Genomic DNA, 21306 nt, shown 5'->3' with positions numbered 1-21306 from the left:
GTAATCTTCCTTTGTCAGCAGTCAATTGGAAAAAGAGACTTTGGCCAGCTTGTGCTCACAACCAATCTGATCACAGCAGCTGATATGATTGTACAAAGCTGATGGGGGATTTGTTAGCTGTTTTATAAATAAAATACACTCGGATTAACCCCGACTGCTGGCCTACCACACAAAGCTAGTCAAATAAAAAAACTTGTGATGTCACAAACTGCCATGAAAAACACAGAAAAAATCCACAGAAGCCTACTCAAGTTTTGTTCACAATGCCTTGGAGGGATAGAGAGCACAGACTGGATCCAGGGCATTGGCCAGGAATAGCAGACATCAAAGGGACAAGGGGAACACCCTGTACATCCTGATACTGACAAATATGTGTAGTGGACTACTATGGACTACTCCTCTCTACAGTACTTAAACTGAAGAAAGGGCTTAGTGAGTGCTGGGAATAGGCTCATAAGACACCAGAGACGGTGCTTGGTTGGAACCGTCAAGTTATGGTCAAATAAGAGTATTTTCCCATAGAGGGGCAGTATTTACATGCAATTAATATGTAATAAGCACTGCGCACATTGTTTTCATTCATTCATTCATTATCCTAACCCACTTATCCTGAACAGGGTCACAGGATCCCAGCATACATTGGGCGAAAGGCAGGAATACACCCTGGACAGGTCGCCAGTCCATCGCAGGGCACACACACCATTCACTCACACACTCATACCTACGGGCAATTTAGACTCTCCAATCAACCTAACCTGCATGTCTTTGGACTGTGGGAGGAAACCGGAGTACCTGGAGGAAACCCACACAGACACGGGGAGAACATGCAAACTCCACACAGAGCGGCTCCGGCCGACAGGGATTTGAACCCAAAATAAATGTACGCTGAAAATAAATGAATCAGGTCTATCAATTTGGAAATAAAGAGCATGCTGTTTTGCCTTTAATTTAACAGAACACTGTCAAAAATAGAGCCGGCTGAAATTGCATTACTAAATGAAAACAAGGTTACTTGATGAGGTGCCTCTTGTCACTGAATGTTACGGTAACAGGGGAAGGATTGTCAAAATGACCAAAAGATTGTGGAACTAAAAATGGCAAATGGCAACAAAAAATTAGGATAGGCACATAACCACCAGATATAATGGCAAAAATCCTGGAATATGTGACACCCACAACACTCAGCCTTAACTATAATGCAACAAAAGTGTCATTGCATGCAGTATATTGTATCTGTGAGCAAGATACTTTACCTGAATTGTTTCAGTTGTAGATCATATCTAAAATTCACCTTGAAGACTGCATTTAATATGCAGATGATGAAATCTTAGACCTTGACTTTTCAGAAAAAATTTACAAAATGTCCATATTTTTGTATGAGGTAATAATGAAAGCAATCACTTTGTTTCACACATCTGTTCTTGAAATGAGCATACATACAACAGATTTGATCTATACATCATCTATACAAGGAGCTGTGTCTGCTGATCCCATGTGTGGCAAGTTGTAGTACTACATTGTATGGTTTATTATGTCTGCTGTATGGACTCTATATGATAATACTGCTCCCTGCTGGTAATTAGAATATCCATGCCCATATGTCCGTTTATTGCAATCATATGATTGGCTAAGCATGTCAAATGTTGTAACCTTGAAGTTGAGCTCATGGTTTTTAAAGAAAGTAACCTGTACCCTTTCCTATCTTTTCTATTAAGTAATTAAGGGCTTAGACACAATGAATAGGGCGGCCTGTAGTGTAGTGGTTAAGGTACATGACTGGGACAGGCAAGGTCAGTGTTTCTAATCCCGGTGTAGCCACAATAAGATCCACACACCAGTTGGGCCCTTGAGCAAGGCCCTTAACCCTGCATTGCTCCAGGGGTGGATTGTCTCCTGCTTAGTCTAATCAACTGTACCTCTGCCAAATGCCAATAATGTAATAATGTAATGAATGGAAAGCCTTGCTCTAAGATTATATTATTCACTGAATATTGTGTGGTGCTATATGAAATAATCAAGTAATTCGGTGAATGAATAAGTATTTAATTGAAAAAGCAATTAATTCACTCTTGAGAATCTGTCAATTTGTGAATATGGAAAATTGTTGTTTTCAGCTTGGTTCATCAAATACCACAAGAGTGACAATACACAGAAGTATAAAGACATTTTGAGGCTATCCACTGCTTGATTTGAAAATTGGTAATTCAATATATCCATAGTCATTAGCTCTCCTCTCTTCCATCATAATGAGCAGTGTGACATGATTTATTGCGGGGTTACATCCCATTACCTTTGTATTAATTAATTGAATTAATGTGTTTCACCACGATCCCCAGGGGACCTCTGTCTTTTTATGGATTCAGACCGTACAGACGGAACAGCAGCAGAACTAGCTCCATGCATCTCAGTGGTTGGTGTCGGTTGCATTGTAACCACAGTTGGCCCTTAATAGCAAGGTCTGGGCCTGGTCTCCTGTAATGCCAGTCCTCTTGGGGGCAAAAACTGAGGTCGACAGGTCAAGAAGTGGTACAGGAAGTGAGGCGTTCAAACCCCCGACCTTCCACCACCACCTCTCCCTGTGCAGAGCCAGACGGCTGCCTTTAGCCCTGGCTGCCAGGAGTCTCCTGAGCAGATACGCATTCCACAGCAGGAAGTGGAAGAAGGGCAGGCAGATGAGACAGAACCCCAGCACACACACAGTCGCCAGGAGAGGCCGCTCACCAAAGTCCAGCACTTTATAGACGTAGGGATGACCGTCCAGGTTGGTGAAACCCGCTAGCCAGTAGGCAACGCAGAATATGAGGTAGAGACAGCTGATGAGGAGCAGGTACAGGTAGTGGGCCAGGTGGACGGGCGTGCTCGACAGGCCCAGGTCCAGCATTACCTGCGCTGTGTTAATCACGTGCAAGTCGATGTTGAAGGGAGAGAGTCGGTGATGCACTACTGGGTATTCAATGGTCCAGTAGATGAAGGAAACGATGACAGAGAAGGTACTCATGACAGTATGAAGGAACCACTGCATGCATAGAGAAACAGCAAGCACATTGGGAAGAGGAAATGGCCCCGATGACTCACTGTTGTGTCCAATTGTACTGCCCCCTGGTGGAGAGGAGGACTTGAGTCTAAACCCATTCAATGTCATAAAGAAAAACATATAAAACACAGACAAGAGGCACCCTGTGCTTGCTTAAGTTTAGTTGATCTAACTTGTCAATCAGTTAAGGTTAATAAACCTGTATTCAACTGTCTCCATAATAATCCTTTAAACTATTTAATGGATTGCTTTTGGTGCATTTATGGTAAATCTAATCTATATACAAATAAAAGGTACCAAGTGAAACCTATACACTCTGTGAGCATATTATTAGGCATTTGTTAGGCTTATCTTTTAGACTTATTGGTCTTCTGCTGCTGTAGCCTATCCACTGCTCTTCTGCATAGCACTGTTGGTAATGCGAGGCTATTTGCATTACTGTCACCATCCTGTCAGCCTGGACCCATCTGGCCCTTGATGTTTCTTGATGAGATCAGCAGTTTCTGAGATACTCTAGCTTCTGACCTGTATCTGCATGATTTTATGCTTTGCACTACTGCCACACAATTGCTGATTAGATTATAGCATGAATAAGTAAGTGTACTTATACATTGTAATAAATTGAGTGTAAATTAAACTTTCTAAAGGTAGACACATAAGTGTTGTAAAAGTCAGCCATCTAGTTAGCTGTTCAGATCTGGTTAGTCAATAATAGACATTATCTTTTGATGAGTATCATACCTGTGCAACTGGCCTCTTTTTGGAAGAAGAGTCTCACGACAGCGAAGGCACCTGCCAGGTTACAGACTGCCACCAGATAGTAAATCCCCATCACACTGTAGCTCAGGTGACTCATTAATATCAGCCACTTGGGTGTAGAGAATAGGAGACCAGAATACACACACCAGCTCAAGGTGTACATCAGCATAAAGACCCGATAGAACAGCCATGGCCACGGACCAATATTCCACTGCAGAGAGAAGAGAGGAACAAAGCTAGACAGAATATAAACAAAGAATAAGAGACATAATGAATAAATGTGTGTGTGCACGTGCGTATGCATGTGTGCGTGTGCATGAGAGAGAGAGAGAGAACTGGGTGATGCTTGTTATGTCCAGTTATCTCTCAATTCTTTCATCACTTGCCTCCTTATATCCCTTGCTCCACTGCACCCCCCCCCCCCCACACCTGCCCAAAGCAACCTCACTCAACCCCCCACCCTGCACAAAAATATTGTTATTAATTGCTATAGAGTGCTATTAAGGCAGACAAGGGAGATGTGTTATCCACAGTTATCTTCAGAGAGGGACAGATCAAACACCACCGTGGTCATTTCTGATTGGGGGCCTGTGCAGTACTGAGAGAGCAGGATGGCCAGGGTTGGAGCTGATGAACGCACAGGTGAAGTACCTGCGGCTGTAAAAGGAGCTCAGGTCGGGGCAGGGTCAGGGAGATCTTTCCCACTGTCAGCTCCTCTTTCCAGCTCCGTGTCCAACTAGACCCCATCTCTCAGTGGTACAGGGACAGCCTAGTGGTGAGAAAACATTTCATACAATCTGTGCCTTTTACTTTCAAAAAATACAATGAATTCTTTAGATTATTTTAGCTTGAAAGCCTTCTATTGCACCTTCTTTTTAATAAATATTTTGTCTTGATGTATTTGGAGGGAAATGCATAGCTCTGCATAGCTGGCAGTATTTCAGAGATCGGACACATCCAGCTTGCAGTATTGGTCTGGAAGGACATTGAGTGCATACACAGTTTTCTGCGACCTGAACATTACCCCCAAAATGAATGGAGCAGTACCTGAAACCTGATGAAGAAGGAGCTAAAACATAAATTATAGTCTTCTAAGGAATTTTGTTTTCATGTACATTAAATGCAATACTCATGACTAGGATAATGCAAGACTCATGATAGGCCAGCCTCACAGGGCTTTTTCACATTCCTGAAGATGCACACAGATCAGGTTATTACTGTACCACCTATAAATAGATAACTTTGTTAAACTAAACAGCCAATGATGCTTAAAATCAACATACTATCCAGCCATGCATTCAAAACTGTACTACAGCCAACTGTAGAGATTATATATTGTACATTCTTAGAATATACAGCAAAGCACACTTATGGGTATGAACAGTTAATGTTGATGTAAGGTTTCATTATATTTTTTACATTTTAAAACATTTTTTGGATTAGTCACCAGGTGTTAAATCACCCAGTCCCTGTCACAACGCTTTGTTTCCTCTGACAGAGTGCTTCTGCAAACAATGGCACACACTGTTTATCCCTGGCAGCCATATTGCTCTCCGACTGCTCTTTTTCCCTCAAACAGTTTCCCCTTTCTCTGTCCTCAAACAGCTGTGCACAGAATGTGATATCTATACACTGCAGAGCCAGGGATCAGAAGCGCAGACGGCTTGGCCGAGAACAAAGAGCCGTGTAAAGCAGCCTATGAGAACAGAACAAAGAGCAACCGCCAAAAGCCAGGGAGTGCGAGGGACTCCCTCACCTTACAGTAGCTGCCGAGTGCTGTAGAGCAGGGGCTCTCAACCCTGATCCTGGAGGGATGCAGGCTCTGCTACTGGTTTTCATCTTAAAATCAACAAACAATCCAGACCACCCCCAAGAAAGAAACAGGTGGGGCAAGTTAGTAGTGTACATTTTTTATTTAAGTACAACAAACGCCCCATGGCTCTCCAGGATGATGGTTGAGAAGCTCTGATCTAGTGTCTCACAGGTAAGGAGAGGTTAGACAGGACACCAGCAGCCCCAGACAGCGGTTGAGGGGTAAAAGATGAGTTTACCTGGTCCAGTTGGTACGGGGTCTCCAGGAAACCTTCACACTGCAGGCTGAGGCGAAAGAGACCAAGTGGCAGTCCTGCTCGACTCCAACCCATCCCACCCCCAGAGAGGAGTCGCTGCAGAGGAGGGGCGGATCAAGGCTCTTCCCTTTCAGAAAAGACCCGGGCTCTGACTCCAAATTGAAATCACCCTCCAAGTCCACCCAGAATGCAGTCAGTGGAAAGGGAGACAGTAACTCTTTTCATGCTGTAAGCAATAAGCAAATATATTCATGTTCAAATAAACGTGTCATCCAAAAGCCGCTCAACAAATAAAAGTTGAATAAACGGTCACTGATGTGAGAATTATTCTTTATTTTTCTTTCATCGGCATTGGCCACCTTTGAAGTGAATGTCTGGGTATGACACACACACACACACACACACAACAGTGAGAGACTTCAGGTGTTCTTTTTATAACCCTCCCCAGCTTTTTACCTCCAACTACTGCCAGAATGACTGATCTTATGTTTCAGAGGTGAGGGCTTACAAGTAGGTGATATTTATGCTGCAGCTGTGCAGTGGTAGATTCAAAAGCAACTTGGATTGACCTGTGTAGGGTAATCACCGAAGAACATGGAAAACAAAGGCTTTAAAGCATAGTTTAAAGCAGAGGGGATGCATATATATTTTCAGGTCATTTTCAGGTCCATATAAGCTTATATTTTCAGATCATTTATACACAGTAAGACTAACAAACCAGCAAACAGAAGGTTGTGTTCAACAGCAAGCATTTATTTCTTTCAGACAGCCAAGAGGGATCAAATTGTAATTTATTTGATCTGTACAAAATGAAACTATTGATTCATACAAACTGTACAAGTGAACAGAAATAGCTACTGACTGCATTTAGGAAAGACTTTGAAACATGGAAAATATATACAAAAATGAACTTAGATTAAATAGTTTTAGTTCCACCTGTAACACGGATATCCTGCACATTTCACCTATCTGTCACTCTGCTACAAAGCCACAGATGGCCACACAAGGCTCAGAGAAGATTTACACATTTTCAGTTTGCACTCTGCAAATATATAATTCTCAAATAAATAATAATTATAATTATAAAATGATAATAATTATAACATTGTATAGTCAGCGTCTCCAATTTGAGCCTCTTTCCTCAAACGCTGTGGCCTCCCTCTGTGCCTGCCCTTTTGAGCCAGGGTTCAGGTCATGCTTCAGTGTGAGGGACTAGAGATGGGGCATGATTGACGGATGAGCGGATGACTGTCGGCACCCAGAGCTGCAGGGTATGGGCGGGGCCGTCTCTGTATCTGGTGTAAGGTCTCGGGGGGGATGGACAGATCGGGCGGGGTTTGAGACTGGCCCGAACTTTACTCCAGCTCGGTGAAGCGCGCAAACAGGGCCTTGCGCACGATGTCCTTGTAGGTGTCGGTCGCGGACAGCTCGTAAGAGCTGCCTTTGGTTCCCAGGCCTGCCCCCTTCGTCCTTAACGAGGCCTATCGGAGAAAGAGAGAGAGCAGGAGAGAGTGAGCAAGAGAGTAAGTGAGAGTGAGAGAGTGAGAGTGAGAGAGTGTGAGTGTGTGAGTGAGAGTGAGAGTGAGAGTGAGAGTGAGAGTGAGAGAGTGTGAGTGTGTGAGTGTGTGAGTGAGAGTGAGAGTGAGAGTGAGTGTGAGTGTGAGTGTGAGAGTGAGAGTGAGAGTGAGAGTGAGAGTGAGAGAGCGAGTGAAAGAGAGATCAGACTGGAGTCAGTGGTGCCTCAGACAGCGCACATAATTGTAATGAAATGGTGGCGGGAGAAGGCCTCAGGGGAGGCACACAGCTGTGTGCGCTGTGTGACAGCAGCCATGTGTGAGTGTGTGCTGCCCCTCGCTCACCTCGATGGGAGCCGTGATGCCCTGCTGCCGGCGGCCAAGGCCCCGGCCCTCCTGCCAGCCCATGGCCTGCAGCATCTTGTTCCCGATGTTGTCGCTGTTCAGCCCGTCCTTGGTGGGTTGCTCGTAGTTTCTGCCATGTGGGAAAACAGGGGGAGGGAGGTCAGAGACAGGGGGTAGTGCTTGCGGGAGCGTGACAACCATCTCTCTGATGTACAATGCTGGTCACTTACACAGTCTTGGGCGGCTCAAAGAATTTCTTCTTCTTGGGCACGGGAGGTTCCGGAATGCCATATTTCTCCCTTCGCTCAGCAGCCCGGTCTCTGTACTTCATCTGTGGTGAAAAAGAGGAACAAATTCAGTTTCTTTACAGCTAACATACCCTGCTAATGAGCTTCACTCTCAAAAATTATACATGCAACACCAGTGCAGAGTTTATTACCTCAGTCTCCTTTCTCTCCAATTCCTCCAGCTCCGCTTCTGACATTTTGGATCTTTGGACTTCCAAGTTTTGCTGAGAAATTACAAAACAAGGCTTCAAATCCTGTACAACAGTTCCAGTGACGCTTTTCATTCCAAAAGTGGCAGTTAGGAAGAGTAGGCCGTGTCAGGCGTGCAGATGCAGTACCTTGTGCAGCTCAGAGAGCTGCTGGTGGCGCAGTAGAGCCTCCTTGTTGGGGAACTGCCGGCGGCAGAGCAGGCAGGCCAGCTTCTTCCAGTCCGTCAGCTTGTCCACGCCCTCCTCCCCCCTCTCGGACTCGGCCTCCTCGGGGTCGCTGTCCCCGGCGTACGCCGCCACCAGCCCGCTCATGTCCCGCACCGCACTCTCCTCCTCTCTGCTCCTCACCAGCTCCGTCATCAGGAGCTGCTTCTCCAGCCCACCACCCTGCTGCACAACACACCCCACAACACACCCAACTGAGCCCTGAGCACAACACACCCCACTGAGCCCTGAACATACCACACCCCACAACACACCGCACTGAGCCCTGAACATACCACACCCCATAACACAACGCACTGAGCCCTGCTGCACAACACACCCCACTGAGCCCTGAGCAGAACACACCCCACAACACACCCCACTGAGCCCTGAGCACAACACACCCCACTGAGCCCTGAACATACCACACCCCACAACACACCGCACTGAGCCCTGAACATACCACACCCCATAACACACCGCACTGAGCCCTGCTGCACAACACACCCCACAGAGCCCTGAGCACAACACACCCCACAACACACCCCACTGAGCCCTGAACACAACACACCCCACAACACACCCCACTGAGCCCTGAACATACCACACCCCACAACACACCCCACTGAGCCCTGAGCACAACACACCCCACAGAGCCCTGAGCACAACACACCCCACTGAGCCCTGAACATACCACACCCCACAACACACCGCACTGAGCCCTGAACATACCACACCTCATAACACACCGCACTGAGCCCTGCTGCACAACACACCCCACTGAGCCCTGAGCACAACACACCCCACTGAGCCCTGAGCACAACACACCCCACAACACACCCCACTGAGCCCTGAACACAACACACCCCACTGAGCCCTGAACACAACACACCCCACAACACACCCCACTGAGCCCTGAGCACAACACACTCCACTGAGCCCTGAGCACAACACACCCCACTGAGCCCTGAACATACCACACCCCACTGAGCCCTGAACACAACACACCCCACCCCACACCCCACTGAGCCCTGAACACAACACACCCCACTGAGCCCTGAACACAACACACCGCACCCCCCACTGAGCATGCCATACCACCCTGCTGTATGTGTCTTTATGAGCTTTTCATATCGTCCTGGAGCTTTCGATTTGTGTTCTACACTGATCCAAGTAAAATTATTGCAATTTTGGTATAAGTATGCATTTTTCTGAGCTATTTGTAAAACGATTTCCCACATGACATGACGTATGTTTTTGCATAATTATGGAAGGACGTTGCTAAATGTTAACACAGAGAGCTGTCCACACAAGGAATTGCTCTCTAGGGGCAGGGTTAAGGACTTTTCAAAAAACTTACATCACTCCTCTTTGTGATCTTTTAGTGGGCGTTTTAGATACTAAAAGCAGGAGGAGAACACTGCAGTGGGCCTTTAATGAAACACCAAACAGTGTTACATCATGTTCTGGGATGGCCACAAGCGGGGCCTTGAACAGGCTCTTATTGTATTACTGTATCAATGGCCAGCCTCAATTTTCATTCATTATTATATAATTCACCTCAATCAGCCTCCAATCTCTGTTAACTGAAGAGGAAACATTGCGGCAGTAATCTAATCTCACTTCAATTACACTACTTTAGCAGACCCTCTTATGTAAGATTTACATAATGAGTGGGGGGTACCCAGGTTATTTCTTCTGTACTTGAACTGGAGCTGCCAGAAAGCCCTCACTCCCACGGGTACCTTCTTCTCGAAGAGCGCGAAGCCTGCGTCGGCAGCGGCCGCCTCCCTCCTCTCCTCGTCCCGGGACTGGCCCAGGCTCTGGAAGCTGTTCTTGAAGGTCTCCTTCTGCTTGTTCATGCTCTTGGCCCAGCGCTCCATGTCCTTGGCGATCTGGAAGAGAAAGGGGCACCTTAGCGCAGCTGTTCCACGCTGACGCACGCGGGAAGTGTCAACACGGCTCTTGCTCAAATGAAAGCTCGACGGAGGACTCCACAAGAAAGTAAAAGTAGGGAAAGTGCGTGGTTGGCCTTGATTGCTGCTCTTCCTGGGAGGTACTGCAACTAATTATGTGCCTCCCTGCCACCCACAATCAGTGCTGGTGCAGTCACACATAGCAGTTGGAACTTACCAAGCCAAGTAAAATATAAGGTAAAATATACTTTACTGAACCCTGTGGGGGGGTCCTCTGACTCATCCTAGTTACTTGTTACAACAGTTACAACAGTGAGGATTCCAATGGCACGGTAACTCCATAAAGCAGTGTAAAGTGGGGATGCCAATGGCAGGTTGACTCTCCATGAAGCAGTGTAAAGGGATGATGTCAATGGCAGGTTGACTCTCCATAGAGCAGTGTAAAGGGAGGATGCTAGGAGCTACCTGCTGTGCAGTCTTGCTCTTGGGCTTCTCCTTCTTCTCCTTGGGCTCTTTGGAGCCCATGGCAGCGGGGGCTCCTGAGGCCTGTGCCGAGGTGGAGTTGGTCGCGGGAACGTACGTCTGCTTCTCAGTGTCCCAGTACAGGTACTGCTGGGTCTGGGAGTTGTAGAAGTACTGCAGAGGAAAAGAGAGAAGATCCAATGAGTACATGGACAAACCACAATAATCTACTAATACAGCGTTTAATGATGTTACCATCGAGAACCTCTTAGAACAGGGGTAGGCAAGCCTGCTCCTGGAGAGCCACAGTACTCCTGCTTTTTGTTCCGTCCAGGCTGGACTGTGCAGTCTGATCTTCAGAAACGGCAAGTACGACCGGCACACGGTCGACTGTCTAATAATGGTCTAATTATTAGGTCTAATAATGAAGACAATTGTGTTGTTGGGGATTCGGATGGAGCAAAATCCCAGTTACTATGTGTGACACTCCAGGAGCAAGGTTTCCTGTTACAGACTAAAGTACAGAAGCTGGCCATAGTGACTGAGGGACTGGTGTAGGGCGTCGTCACTGTGAAAGCTGGTACCTGAGAGTTTGGATCGTAGTAGAGCCCTGACTGAGAGTCATAGTAATACCCAGATGACTCATCGTACTGGTAGGTAGACGTGTCAGGAGCAGCTGGGTGAGGACACAGGGAAAATCAGATCAATGATCAACAACAACAACTTTAACATGTTATTTTTAGGTTCTCTTCTGCTATGGTTACTGTGTGTGGTGCCAGGCGGCTCTTACTGGATGTGCTCTCGGAAGCTTGTGTTGTGCTGGTCACCGTGGCTGTTACAGTTGTGGCCACGGTTGCGGTTGTTGCTGCGGCTTGTAGTTCTATCACTTCAGTCGCAGGTGCTGCTGGCTGTGACTGCAAAGGCAAGCACACATTCATGATGAGAAGAGTTAATGGACAAGAGCCTCGTCCACAGCATTTCTCCTGCGTCATCGCTGAATGATAATACACAAGCCAAACTGCCTGGAGTGCGTTTACGCAAGCCAGTGCATTTAGTGCTTCTGTCACGGCTGAGCCGACGCAGCGTACGGTCGCAGGCTGATGATGTAAGACCTACCAGTGTGGCAGGCTGGCCGATTATGTGCGGCTGGTAGACCTGAGCGCTCTGAGACACCACGACCGCTGTGGCGACCGGGAGCGTCTTCATGCCAGGAGCAGCTGAAACACAGCGGACACGTTTCCGTACACCTCAGGCACCACACATCCCCCAATAGCATTTCTCAAACAGAACCAAGCAACTGGGTTCTTACCTCCCAGTATCCCATCTCCCAGGGCTGGCTCCACTGCCCCCGGCTGCTGATAGTAAGACTGGTAGTCCTGGCCAAACAGACACAAGCATGCTTTCACACCCAGTTTTTACAATGGGAAACATTAGCAATTCATTGTTGTGTGGTAGAATATCAATCATTGTTCTCGGTGGGCGCTCTATACACCCCCCCTTGTTACATGCATGCAATATTAGAGAAGTGCAAATTGCCAACACAACAGTAAGCATTAACACAGGACGAAGCCGGATGCTCACCTGGACGTACTGCGGATAGCCCTCCTGCAGGTACGCAAACTCTGAAGCACTGCCGCCGCTTGCACCCTGCTGTGGCTGGGGGAAGAAGCACAGCGGTTAGGAAACCCGGCGCAGAAAGAGCTGTGCAAATCTATGACAGGGACTGGAAATGGGTGTTTTGCATTGTGAATTTTCCATTCTAAATGAAAGCTGCACTGCAGATCAGAATCAGAGAAGGCCTGGTACCTGGCTGGAGGACCACTGGGCCGCTGCGATGGCGGTGCTGGCCACCGAGAAGGCGCTGATGCGACTCCCATCCGGCAGGACCACGTCCCTGGGAATTAGCCAAGGCCTGTTAGCGCTCAAATACTACACCGCTTCCTTTCAAAAAAGAATCCCCATAAACCAGCCTTTCTGTGATGCGAGCCTCAGGGCTAAGGCGGTGCGGGGTGCGGGTGACTCACTTCCGGCCGCTCTTGGCGTAGTCTACGCCGATGGTCTTTCCGTCCAGCTTCAGTGGCGGCTGCAGTCCTTGGAGGATGGTGAGAAGCTGGGAGGCCTCCTACACACAGGGCACGCGTTCAGATTCACACACAACAAAACCCACAGGCTTCCTCACCAGTTACAAAAAGGAAATCACTGCTGCAGTTATATTTAAGCGCTTTATTCAGTCGTTTGATTAATTTGTAGGAGCAAGTGCAAAAGTGACTTTTGGGAAAAGATGAGAAGATGCAGTCTGTTGGACTGGAGGCGGAGTTCTACTGCACGACTTTACAGCAGCACATAAATGTGGCTCAAGTTTCTGTTCCACTATTAGCAGTGCTTTAACACCCCTGCTGAGGTGACATATTTACGGGATATTTCTGTAATGCAGTGGCACACGAACCAGAGGGGAGGGGAGCTGCACGAAGGCGAAGCCTCTGTTCTGCCCGGTCTGTTTGTGCTTGATGAGGCGGATGTTTCGTGCTACCAGGTTGGCGTACGGAGCCAGGGCGGCCATGATGGCCTCGACAGTGGTGTACGGTGCGATGTTCCTCAGGATGATGGCTGTCAGGGAGAGAGACACCATCAGTCTGCACTCCAGGGACTGCACTGTTCATTAATAAACTTTATACAATAGCATACAATCTTTCATTTCAGGAACATTTTCTACATGTATGGATAACTAGGGTAGTAGGACGAAGTGTACACAGTTAAGTTCCCATTGTATTCTGATATGGGTTTTTTATTTTAATTTTAATTTTTTTTAAACCTTAACCCCATTTCTACCTATTTTTGGAAAGCCCAATTGTCTGAGGTCATCGGCGCAACCTCCTTTATGCGTTCAGCTGAGCACAGACGAGCACACGCTTTCCTCTGAAACACATGATGTGAAATCTCTGCTTCTTTTCATTCCTCAGCCCAGCAGTTATTCTCACAGTCTGAGTCAGAGGAGGACACTTCCTGTGTAGCTTGTGCAGGCAGACCGTAGACACAGACTGGGCAATGCTAATGTGACACCACGTACCCTACTCATTCAACTCTGGCACAGCACAGATTCAACACCTGACCACGGGGGCTGCACCCACACAGTGGAACCAGATGGGCTGTAAAAGCCTGGTTTTGTGATAAAGGGAAAAGCCTTACTATCGCCATAGTCTTCCCCACTCTGCTGTGGCTCTGGAGTCACTCCACTGGAGGTGCTGGACTCGCCTTCTGTTAAAAACGCAAACAAACAGGAAGCATCATTGACATCAGTTTCAAAACTGCAAGAACTGACCAGAGACCAGAGCCAACAGGATGTTGCCAGGAGGAGCTGGGAGTACCTAGCAGTTGCCAGTTACAGGGACAACCGTGATCAACATGAGGTCAAGGAGTCACCCCTCACCCCACCCTTCCTGTCACATTTGAATAATTATAATGAGGGATGACTACAGATAGGAATGACTAAATTAAGTAATGTATATACAAGGCAACCCAGATATGAGCTCTGAAATGCACATAGATTGGGAAGTGCTACGCCAACCTCCAGGCCTTGCCCGCTGTGTATGTAATGCGTGCAGTCTGATTGGCTGGGGCATCCACAGAGGGGGGTGCAGTGGCATCTTGGGGACAGTCTACTTACCAACTTTGGCTGCTCCACACCTGAAGCACTTCAGCCTCCTCCGGAAATTGTACAGGCCGCACTGCAAGCAACCGGTCACATCGTTTTTATTCTAAACAAAGCACGGCACTGAGAACAGCAACCTGAGCTTGCTGCCTGGGTCACAAGCCTGCTAAGGACGCTGTCGTCTCTGCACTCACTCCAGACGGTGACAGCCCATTAAGAGAAAAACACTCCCAGCTAGGCAAGAGCCGCAAACGGACGCACCAAAGTAAGACGCGGTTCTATCGCAATTTCAAACAGAAAAACAGGCGCGGGGTAGCGGTGGCTGGGCCCGTGGGGACAGGAGCGCGAAACGGGGGTCACTTACGGTGTTGCACAGCCAGTCTTCAAACTTGTGGCGCGGGTTGCTGTAGAGTACAGCCACACTCTTGCCCTGGATCACCAGCTGCTTCTGCAGACAGACAGACACAGCGCTGTCACACAGGATGGGGCCAATACGGGCTGACTATCACACCCCAAGAACAAGTGGCCACGAGCAGAGATGGGTGGGAGTCTACGCTCCACAACTCCCCAGACGGGGTAGCCTTCGGCTGATCTTTATCAGAGAGAGAGAAGAAAGCGGAGCGTGTGTGTGTCTGTGTGTGTCTGTGCACGCGTTTGTGTGAAGGCGCCAGTGTGTGCGCGCACTAAGGGCGAGTTTCTACCAGTGTATCGGACCCGAGTGCTGCCAGCTCGGTCTTGGCCCATTCTCATCTTCGGAGCAAAGGGGCCAAAATGGGCCAAGACTCAGAGCCGGAGCAGAGTGTGCGGTGAGGCCAAGGGAAGCCTTCATACATGTGCACGTCAGACCAACCCCAAACAGCGTTTCAGCCCCTGGAAATAAAAATGTCCCTCCTCTCCCCCCCCCCACAGTCCTTTCACCAGAACACAAACCTACAATTTAGTGATGATCCTATCCAGAGTGACTTAGACAATTTTACAATTTTATGTAATATCCATTGATACAGCTGGATACATACTTGAGAAGTACCTTGCTCAAGGGTACAAGGCCAGTGCCCTACTTGGAAATCGAACCCGCAGCATCTGGGTTACAAACCCAGTTCCCTAACCCCTACATCACATTGCTGCCCCCTATATACACTCATAATTTGGGCAAAGATTCAGAGGGTCCAATGGATTCATAAATCTGATTAACTGTGCAGGGATTTTACCTTTATGGTCCTTTATCTCCAATCTCAGTATAATTTATGAGATTTTGACATACATTCTCTATACAGCTGTACAAATCCATATGGAAGGATCATGTAAATACCAGGCTAGGCTTTTCACACCCGACCCCCTACCCGGAGGATACATAGCAATGTGGGTGACTTTCAATACAGGACCATCTTGGCAGCTCCCAGCAAACAGTCAATCATGTTATGATTTAGAGCCAAAATGGCACCATCCATCCTCTCTTTCCTGTCGCATCTGTTTGATTTACTGTTCTGATCTCCAGGACAAAAAATCTAGACTTGGCGATTGTGAGGCAACCTGATTGGTCTCCATCCATCGGGTAGCATCTTGCAAGTGATAAAACTCCACGAAGGCGAACCCTCGGCTTATACCTAGAGACAGCATTCAAATATAGACGGGAGTCGTGTTAGTCAGAGTCCTTCGGCATAACAATAAAACTCAAACTGCTTCAGAAACCCATAAAGTGAAACAGTAGGTGTTTTTGGGAAGGGCAGAGGAGGCTCAATTGTACCAAAATTTGCCATAGCAAGAAATCTCTAAAAATGAAGCCAGAATGGAACTCCACAATGGCAGTCGACAAACAAAACAAAACAAAACAAAAATGTGAATGTACCTCACATATGCCTGCTACCCGACAAGGAATTTACAAATATTACATAGTCATATTTACCTGACCTCTTACCTGGCCATCTCTTCATTATTTATTAATAGGCTTTCCCAAAAATAATTCTTCAAAAAAATAAGAAATGGGTGAGGCAGTGTTTGATCCAGGATTAATTTTAGAGGGGGTCAAACTGGCTATTTTTAGGGGGTCGTTGTCAAATGTCAGGGGTCAATGACAAAAAAAAACCCAATAGAGAATTTGAACCCACTTTTATTGTGAAAACCCAATATACAGTATAAAAAAATACTTTAATCTTTTACTGAAAAAACACACAATATTAACAAAACCTATCAGCATAAAGGAATTAGTTTGGAACAATGGGTCCAAGTCGAAAAAGAGCTGAAGTTTCTTTAAAAATAGCCCCCACTAACATTGGTGTGCAGAAACCTAGAATCAGTAAGTAACATTAATAATTGCAAGATTGAGTAATAAAATAATTAAGTTACTTTGCGAACATTAACATTTCGCAATGATAGCAAATATCCTTTGGTAACTAGCTAGGTAGTTTAGCCAGCTAGTAAGTTAGCTAGCAAGCATTACCAATAAAACTTCAGCTAAGCAGACTTGCATCGAATGGATAGATGGCTAACTAGCTACCTAGCTAACAAGTTAAGACTAAGTCATGTTTCTGTGAAGCTACAGTAGCTAACTAGCTCACTTCAACTCGCGAATTACATTAATACAAGATGTGATTAACATTATTAATTACTATATGAATATACACTCAGTGAACAATTTATTAGGTAGACTTGTACACCAGCTTGTACATGGAAATATTTAATCAGCCAATCATGTGGCAGCAGTGCAATGCATAAAAGCATGCAAACATGGTCAAGAGGTTCAGCTCTTGTTCGCACCAAATGTAAAAATTTAATAGGGGCGACATGGCTCAGACAGTAAGAGCAGTCGTCTGGCAGTTGGAGGGTTGCCGGTTCGATCCCCCGCCCGGGCTGTGTCGAAGTGTCCCTGAGCAAGACACCTAACACCCAAATGCTCCTGACGAGCTGGTTGGTGCCCTGCATGGCAGCCAATCCCCGTTGGTGTGTGAGTGTGTGTATGACTGGGTGAATGAGAAGCATCAATTGTACAGGGCTTTGGATAAAGGCGCGATATAAATTCCAACCATTTACCATTCAAAATGAGGAAGACGTGATCTAAACGAATTTGACCGTGAAATGATTATTGGTGCCAGACAGGGTGGTTTGAGTATCTCAGAAACTCTCAGATCTGTGATTTTCAGGCACAACAATCTCTAGAGTTAGCAGAGAATGCATCCAGTGAGCAGCAGTTCATGGTTTAAAAGGCATGGTTTATGAGAGAGGTAAGAAGAGAAGGGCCAGACTGGTCGAAGCTGAAATACCTAATAAAGTTCTCACTGAGCGTATGACGTTAAGTAGATAGTCAATAATCGCGCATTTAATCTAACTTGCAATATTTTATACATCACTACTGATGTGATCAATTCTAACGTTAAATTACTTGCAATACAAATGCTACCATTCCTCTTCGTCTTTTGGCCCCCGGGAGGGGGTCACTTTCATATATATAATTTTTAGGGGGCCACTGGCACGACCTAGATCAAACACTGGTGTGATGAGTAATGAAAATTCCATTGCTATGGCAAAATGATCTGACAGGAAGCAGTATGGCTCCGTGAGGAGAGTGGCTGAGCAGGGCCGGATCCTCAGAGCTTCCATTTCTCACCTGTCCTGTTCTTCATGAGCCGGACGTCTACAGGCTGGGGTCCCTGCAGCAGGTCCAGGGCTGCCTGGATCTGAAACACAGAGGCAAGGTGGGGGGAAAGTGGTTACCACTCATATTATATACACTGCAAGGCACAAGCATTTCACATGACTGACACATCTAAAGTTTTCACTACGTCTCAGATCGATTTAGATTTTACAGCCTTGTGATGGCATGCTTATCTGGCACTAAGCGACTCCAAAAGCAACTTTGTTGTAAATTAAATAATGACAAAGATATATTGGCCAGATGAGCAGCCCATAGTCCAATTACTTTTGCTCCCCTAAAATGGGAGGGTTATGTATATAAAAGGTCCATTCTGACATGGATCACCCAATAAGACTCACTTCCTCCTCGGTTATGTGGGCCGACAGGCCCCTCAGCATGATGGTCTTGCTCTCCTTCTCCTCTCCCAGCTCTCCTCTGAAGTCCTGCTCCTGGTATTCTCCATCCGAGTGGTAGTCCTCTGACCTATCACTGTTGTGTCGTTTCCGGTCCATTCTCTACAGACAGACAGTGAATTCTCAACACAGCCATATGCATGAGCCTTGACTCAGAGCCACTTTTGGACATGCAAATCCCATACGGCTATGAATGCCAGAACATTGAATAGAGGTACTAAAGCTACCGAGATACAATCAGGAAACGGAAACATAATCTAAATGAGGGAGAGCCATTCCTAATCCCTGGAGAGCCATTATCTTAATATGAAAAATCTACATCCCTGGCTCTCCAGGATCAGGGATGCTTACCCCTGACTGGTTGTGCCATTTCAGATCTTACTAGAAACATCTTAAATCAGTAGCTACCGGTATACTGATTGGAGGAAAGTGGAAATCTACTCAGAACATTTATGATTCTTCCAAAAAGTGGAAAAGGGACTCAAAGATTTGTACTCTTCTTTGGACTGGGGGACGGTCCTGACCCGCGGTCCAGCGCCTCACCTCAGGACTGTCGCGGTTCCTGTGGTCGTCGTTGCGGTCGGCGCGCCTCTCATCTCCCCAGCGACGCTCATACTCGCGCTCTGGGTCCCTGTCCCGACGCTCACGCCACTTTGAGTCCTCCCGACTCTGATCTGGGCCATACCTCCCACTGCGCTCTGTGCGACTGACCCTACACACACACACACACAGACACACACACACACACACACACCATTAATCTACCTGCAACAGCAACCCAAACCACTGCAGATGACCAAACACAGCTTCTCATTACATAAATATATTTCTTTAAATTACATATTTCAATGATTAAACTTAAAAAAGTATAAAAGTAAATACACAAGCCAACAATGCAGTCTTACTCAGTATATGTATATGGCTACATACTTTGAAAAGCCTCACCTTTTATCTGCTCCCATTGTCAAATGGTACAACAGTGGGCCCTTCTTTCCAACTTTCAAAACACTGCAGGGGGAAAAGCTAAATTTAGTCATCACAAGATGACAACTATGAAAAAAGACATCTGTGAAGCCACATTTATTTTCCTAATCTTGACATTCTACACGCATACACACTGAGTATTGCACTCGTTTAGCCTCAGGGTGGCAGTACAGTCCTCACTGAACCTTCATAAGAAAATATATCAAGCACTGTGGAGGCCCAAAACCTAGACATCGATTTCCTAATTCCATTGTTTACAATGACACTTGGTGTAGTGGGGGGGCTAAGTTCTTAAATTGGATGTTCCTCTTTAAATTTTCTCCTATATTTTATACTTCTCAAAAAGCCCTGAAACGACCTCTAGAGTCTGGTACATAGAAAGGGGGCTCAACGTTCATATTGTTTGATTGCCCCTAATATGGAACTAAAGCAGCATACCCGGTTCAGGCACTACTGTTTGGTGCATAAAACGCCCTGTGGTCCAGACGAAATTCAGCATTTGCCAACGGCAAAGAATCCAGTGGGGTAACCCAGGGGCATAATCACATGCCAATATCAACTCATATGGTTGGTTGGGCCTTTACCTGATACTAGGTCTTCAGCCCACTAGATCATTAACTGCAATGCTGGCGGATTTAACATTGAAATAATCCACGAATGCTGGTGAATTTAACATTGAAAACAAGCTACAGCAGGCTGCATGCGTTTTAAATCAGGCCAAATATGCCCTGCTGAATTGACGCAGTACTTCTGCAGTACTAGCAGAGGTGCACAATTATGACTGGAAAATATGAAAATATTTTGTATTATGCAGTCACAGTTGGTTTCCCCATAGAACAAAATGGCCATACAAAAAGTTTTTTTTTTTTTTTTTGTATCTCCCTTTTTGAGCTAAAATATTTTGTACAGGCCGACATCATAGGCAGTTTTATGCGACTAAACATGTGGTGGCCCTGTGTCAAAGACCGTTCTGTGAAATTCAGTGGGCAAGGAACCATACTCCATTTGTTACCAATTGCATGTTCAGATGACTTGTTTGTTAGTCCCCGTACCGATCACTAGCATTGGCTATCTAACGTTAACGTTAGTCGTTCTTTTTTGCAAGTAGGCCTCCGCAGTAATGCACCCTTAAATTCACAAAAGCTTTTGCGATTGTTAAATACACGAGAGGTTAATGCAGCGAAAATAATGTCATTAAGAATGATAAGAATGTCATTAAAATACAATATACAACATTATTTCTATCGTACGAAATAAAGCAGTTTCATCTAACCTAGCTAGCCAGCTATTTTGCTAATTTCAACGAACGTTACGGAAACGTTAGCTAGCTGGCTTGGAGCTAAGGACCTGACGTTAAAGCTAGACGTCGGTCTATATCAATAATCAATCTATATTTTCTAGAGCCATTACATCACTTACCACGTTTAAGTATTTTAAATGCAAAAGTAACCTCTTAGTGGACCGTGCAAAAACAAAAACTTATTTTCTATAGCTATATTTTCCAAGTCAACGTTTTCCCATTTTACTCTGTTCTATACTTCCTTCTCCCAGAAAGCCAAATGCATCATGGGAGGTGAAATATACGCATGTCATTGCGCCGATGAATCGTTCCCCTTCTAAAATATTTTGACCATCGTTTTTTTTTTCTTCCGTTTGGAACACTAAATACGTGTCAATAAGAAATATTAAGTACAGGAAAATTACTTTTAAAAGGTAATCATATGGGGTATTTATATTGTGAGGCTTGTGGAATGAAACGTATAACAAACCATGAAAATACATTTAATAAAAACTAGACTATGAGACAAATGGATGGAAACAAACGTAGCATAT

General features: G+C 46.0%; 1 protein-coding gene across 1 annotated transcript; it reads right to left on the bottom strand.

Moving 5' to 3' along the window:
• Positions 1–6594: 6594 nt before the first annotated feature.
• LOC133109877 (RNA-binding protein 5-like) lies at positions 6595–21031 on the bottom strand. The gene is made up of 24 exons (XM_061219602.1): positions 20893–21031; positions 19435–19497; positions 19033–19201; positions 18436–18591; positions 18050–18119; positions 15979–16052; positions 14813–14896; positions 14464–14524; positions 13986–14054; positions 13246–13406; positions 12824–12921; positions 12606–12693; positions 12381–12455; positions 12109–12175; positions 11916–12016; positions 11590–11713; positions 11384–11475; positions 10803–10973; positions 10167–10316; positions 8347–8607; positions 8161–8232; positions 7952–8052; positions 7722–7851; positions 6595–7343 (listed from the first exon to the last, which is right to left on the bottom strand). The coding sequence occupies exons 2-24, from the start codon at positions 19449–19451 to the stop codon at positions 7218–7220; spliced, it is 2517 nt and encodes an 838-aa protein (XP_061075586.1). The 5' UTR covers positions 19452–19497; positions 20893–21031; the 3' UTR covers positions 6595–7217.
• Positions 21032–21306: the final 275 nt, after the last annotated feature.

This window comes from Conger conger, chromosome 14, assembly GCF_963514075.1.
Source record: "Conger conger chromosome 14, fConCon1.1, whole genome shotgun sequence".
In the NCBI taxonomy this organism is placed as follows: domain Eukaryota; kingdom Metazoa; phylum Chordata; class Actinopteri; order Anguilliformes; family Congridae; genus Conger; species Conger conger.
The sequence above is the reverse complement of the archived record's forward strand: the minus strand, read 5'-3'. Positions and strand labels throughout refer to the sequence as shown.

What these genes read in the sequence shown, in the direction of transcription:
- LOC133109877 (XM_061219602.1), bottom strand. An exon ending in GATGGATGGAGACCAATCAG is followed by an intron (nt 14,897 to 15,978) that starts GTTGCCTCACAA and finishes GTCTGTCTGCAG; the next exon opens with AAGCAGCTGGTGATCCAGGG. An exon ending in AAGACTGGCTGTGCAACACC is followed by an intron (nt 14,525 to 14,812) that starts GTAAGTGACCCC and finishes GGTTGCTTGCAG; the next exon opens with TGCGGCCTGTACAATTTCCG.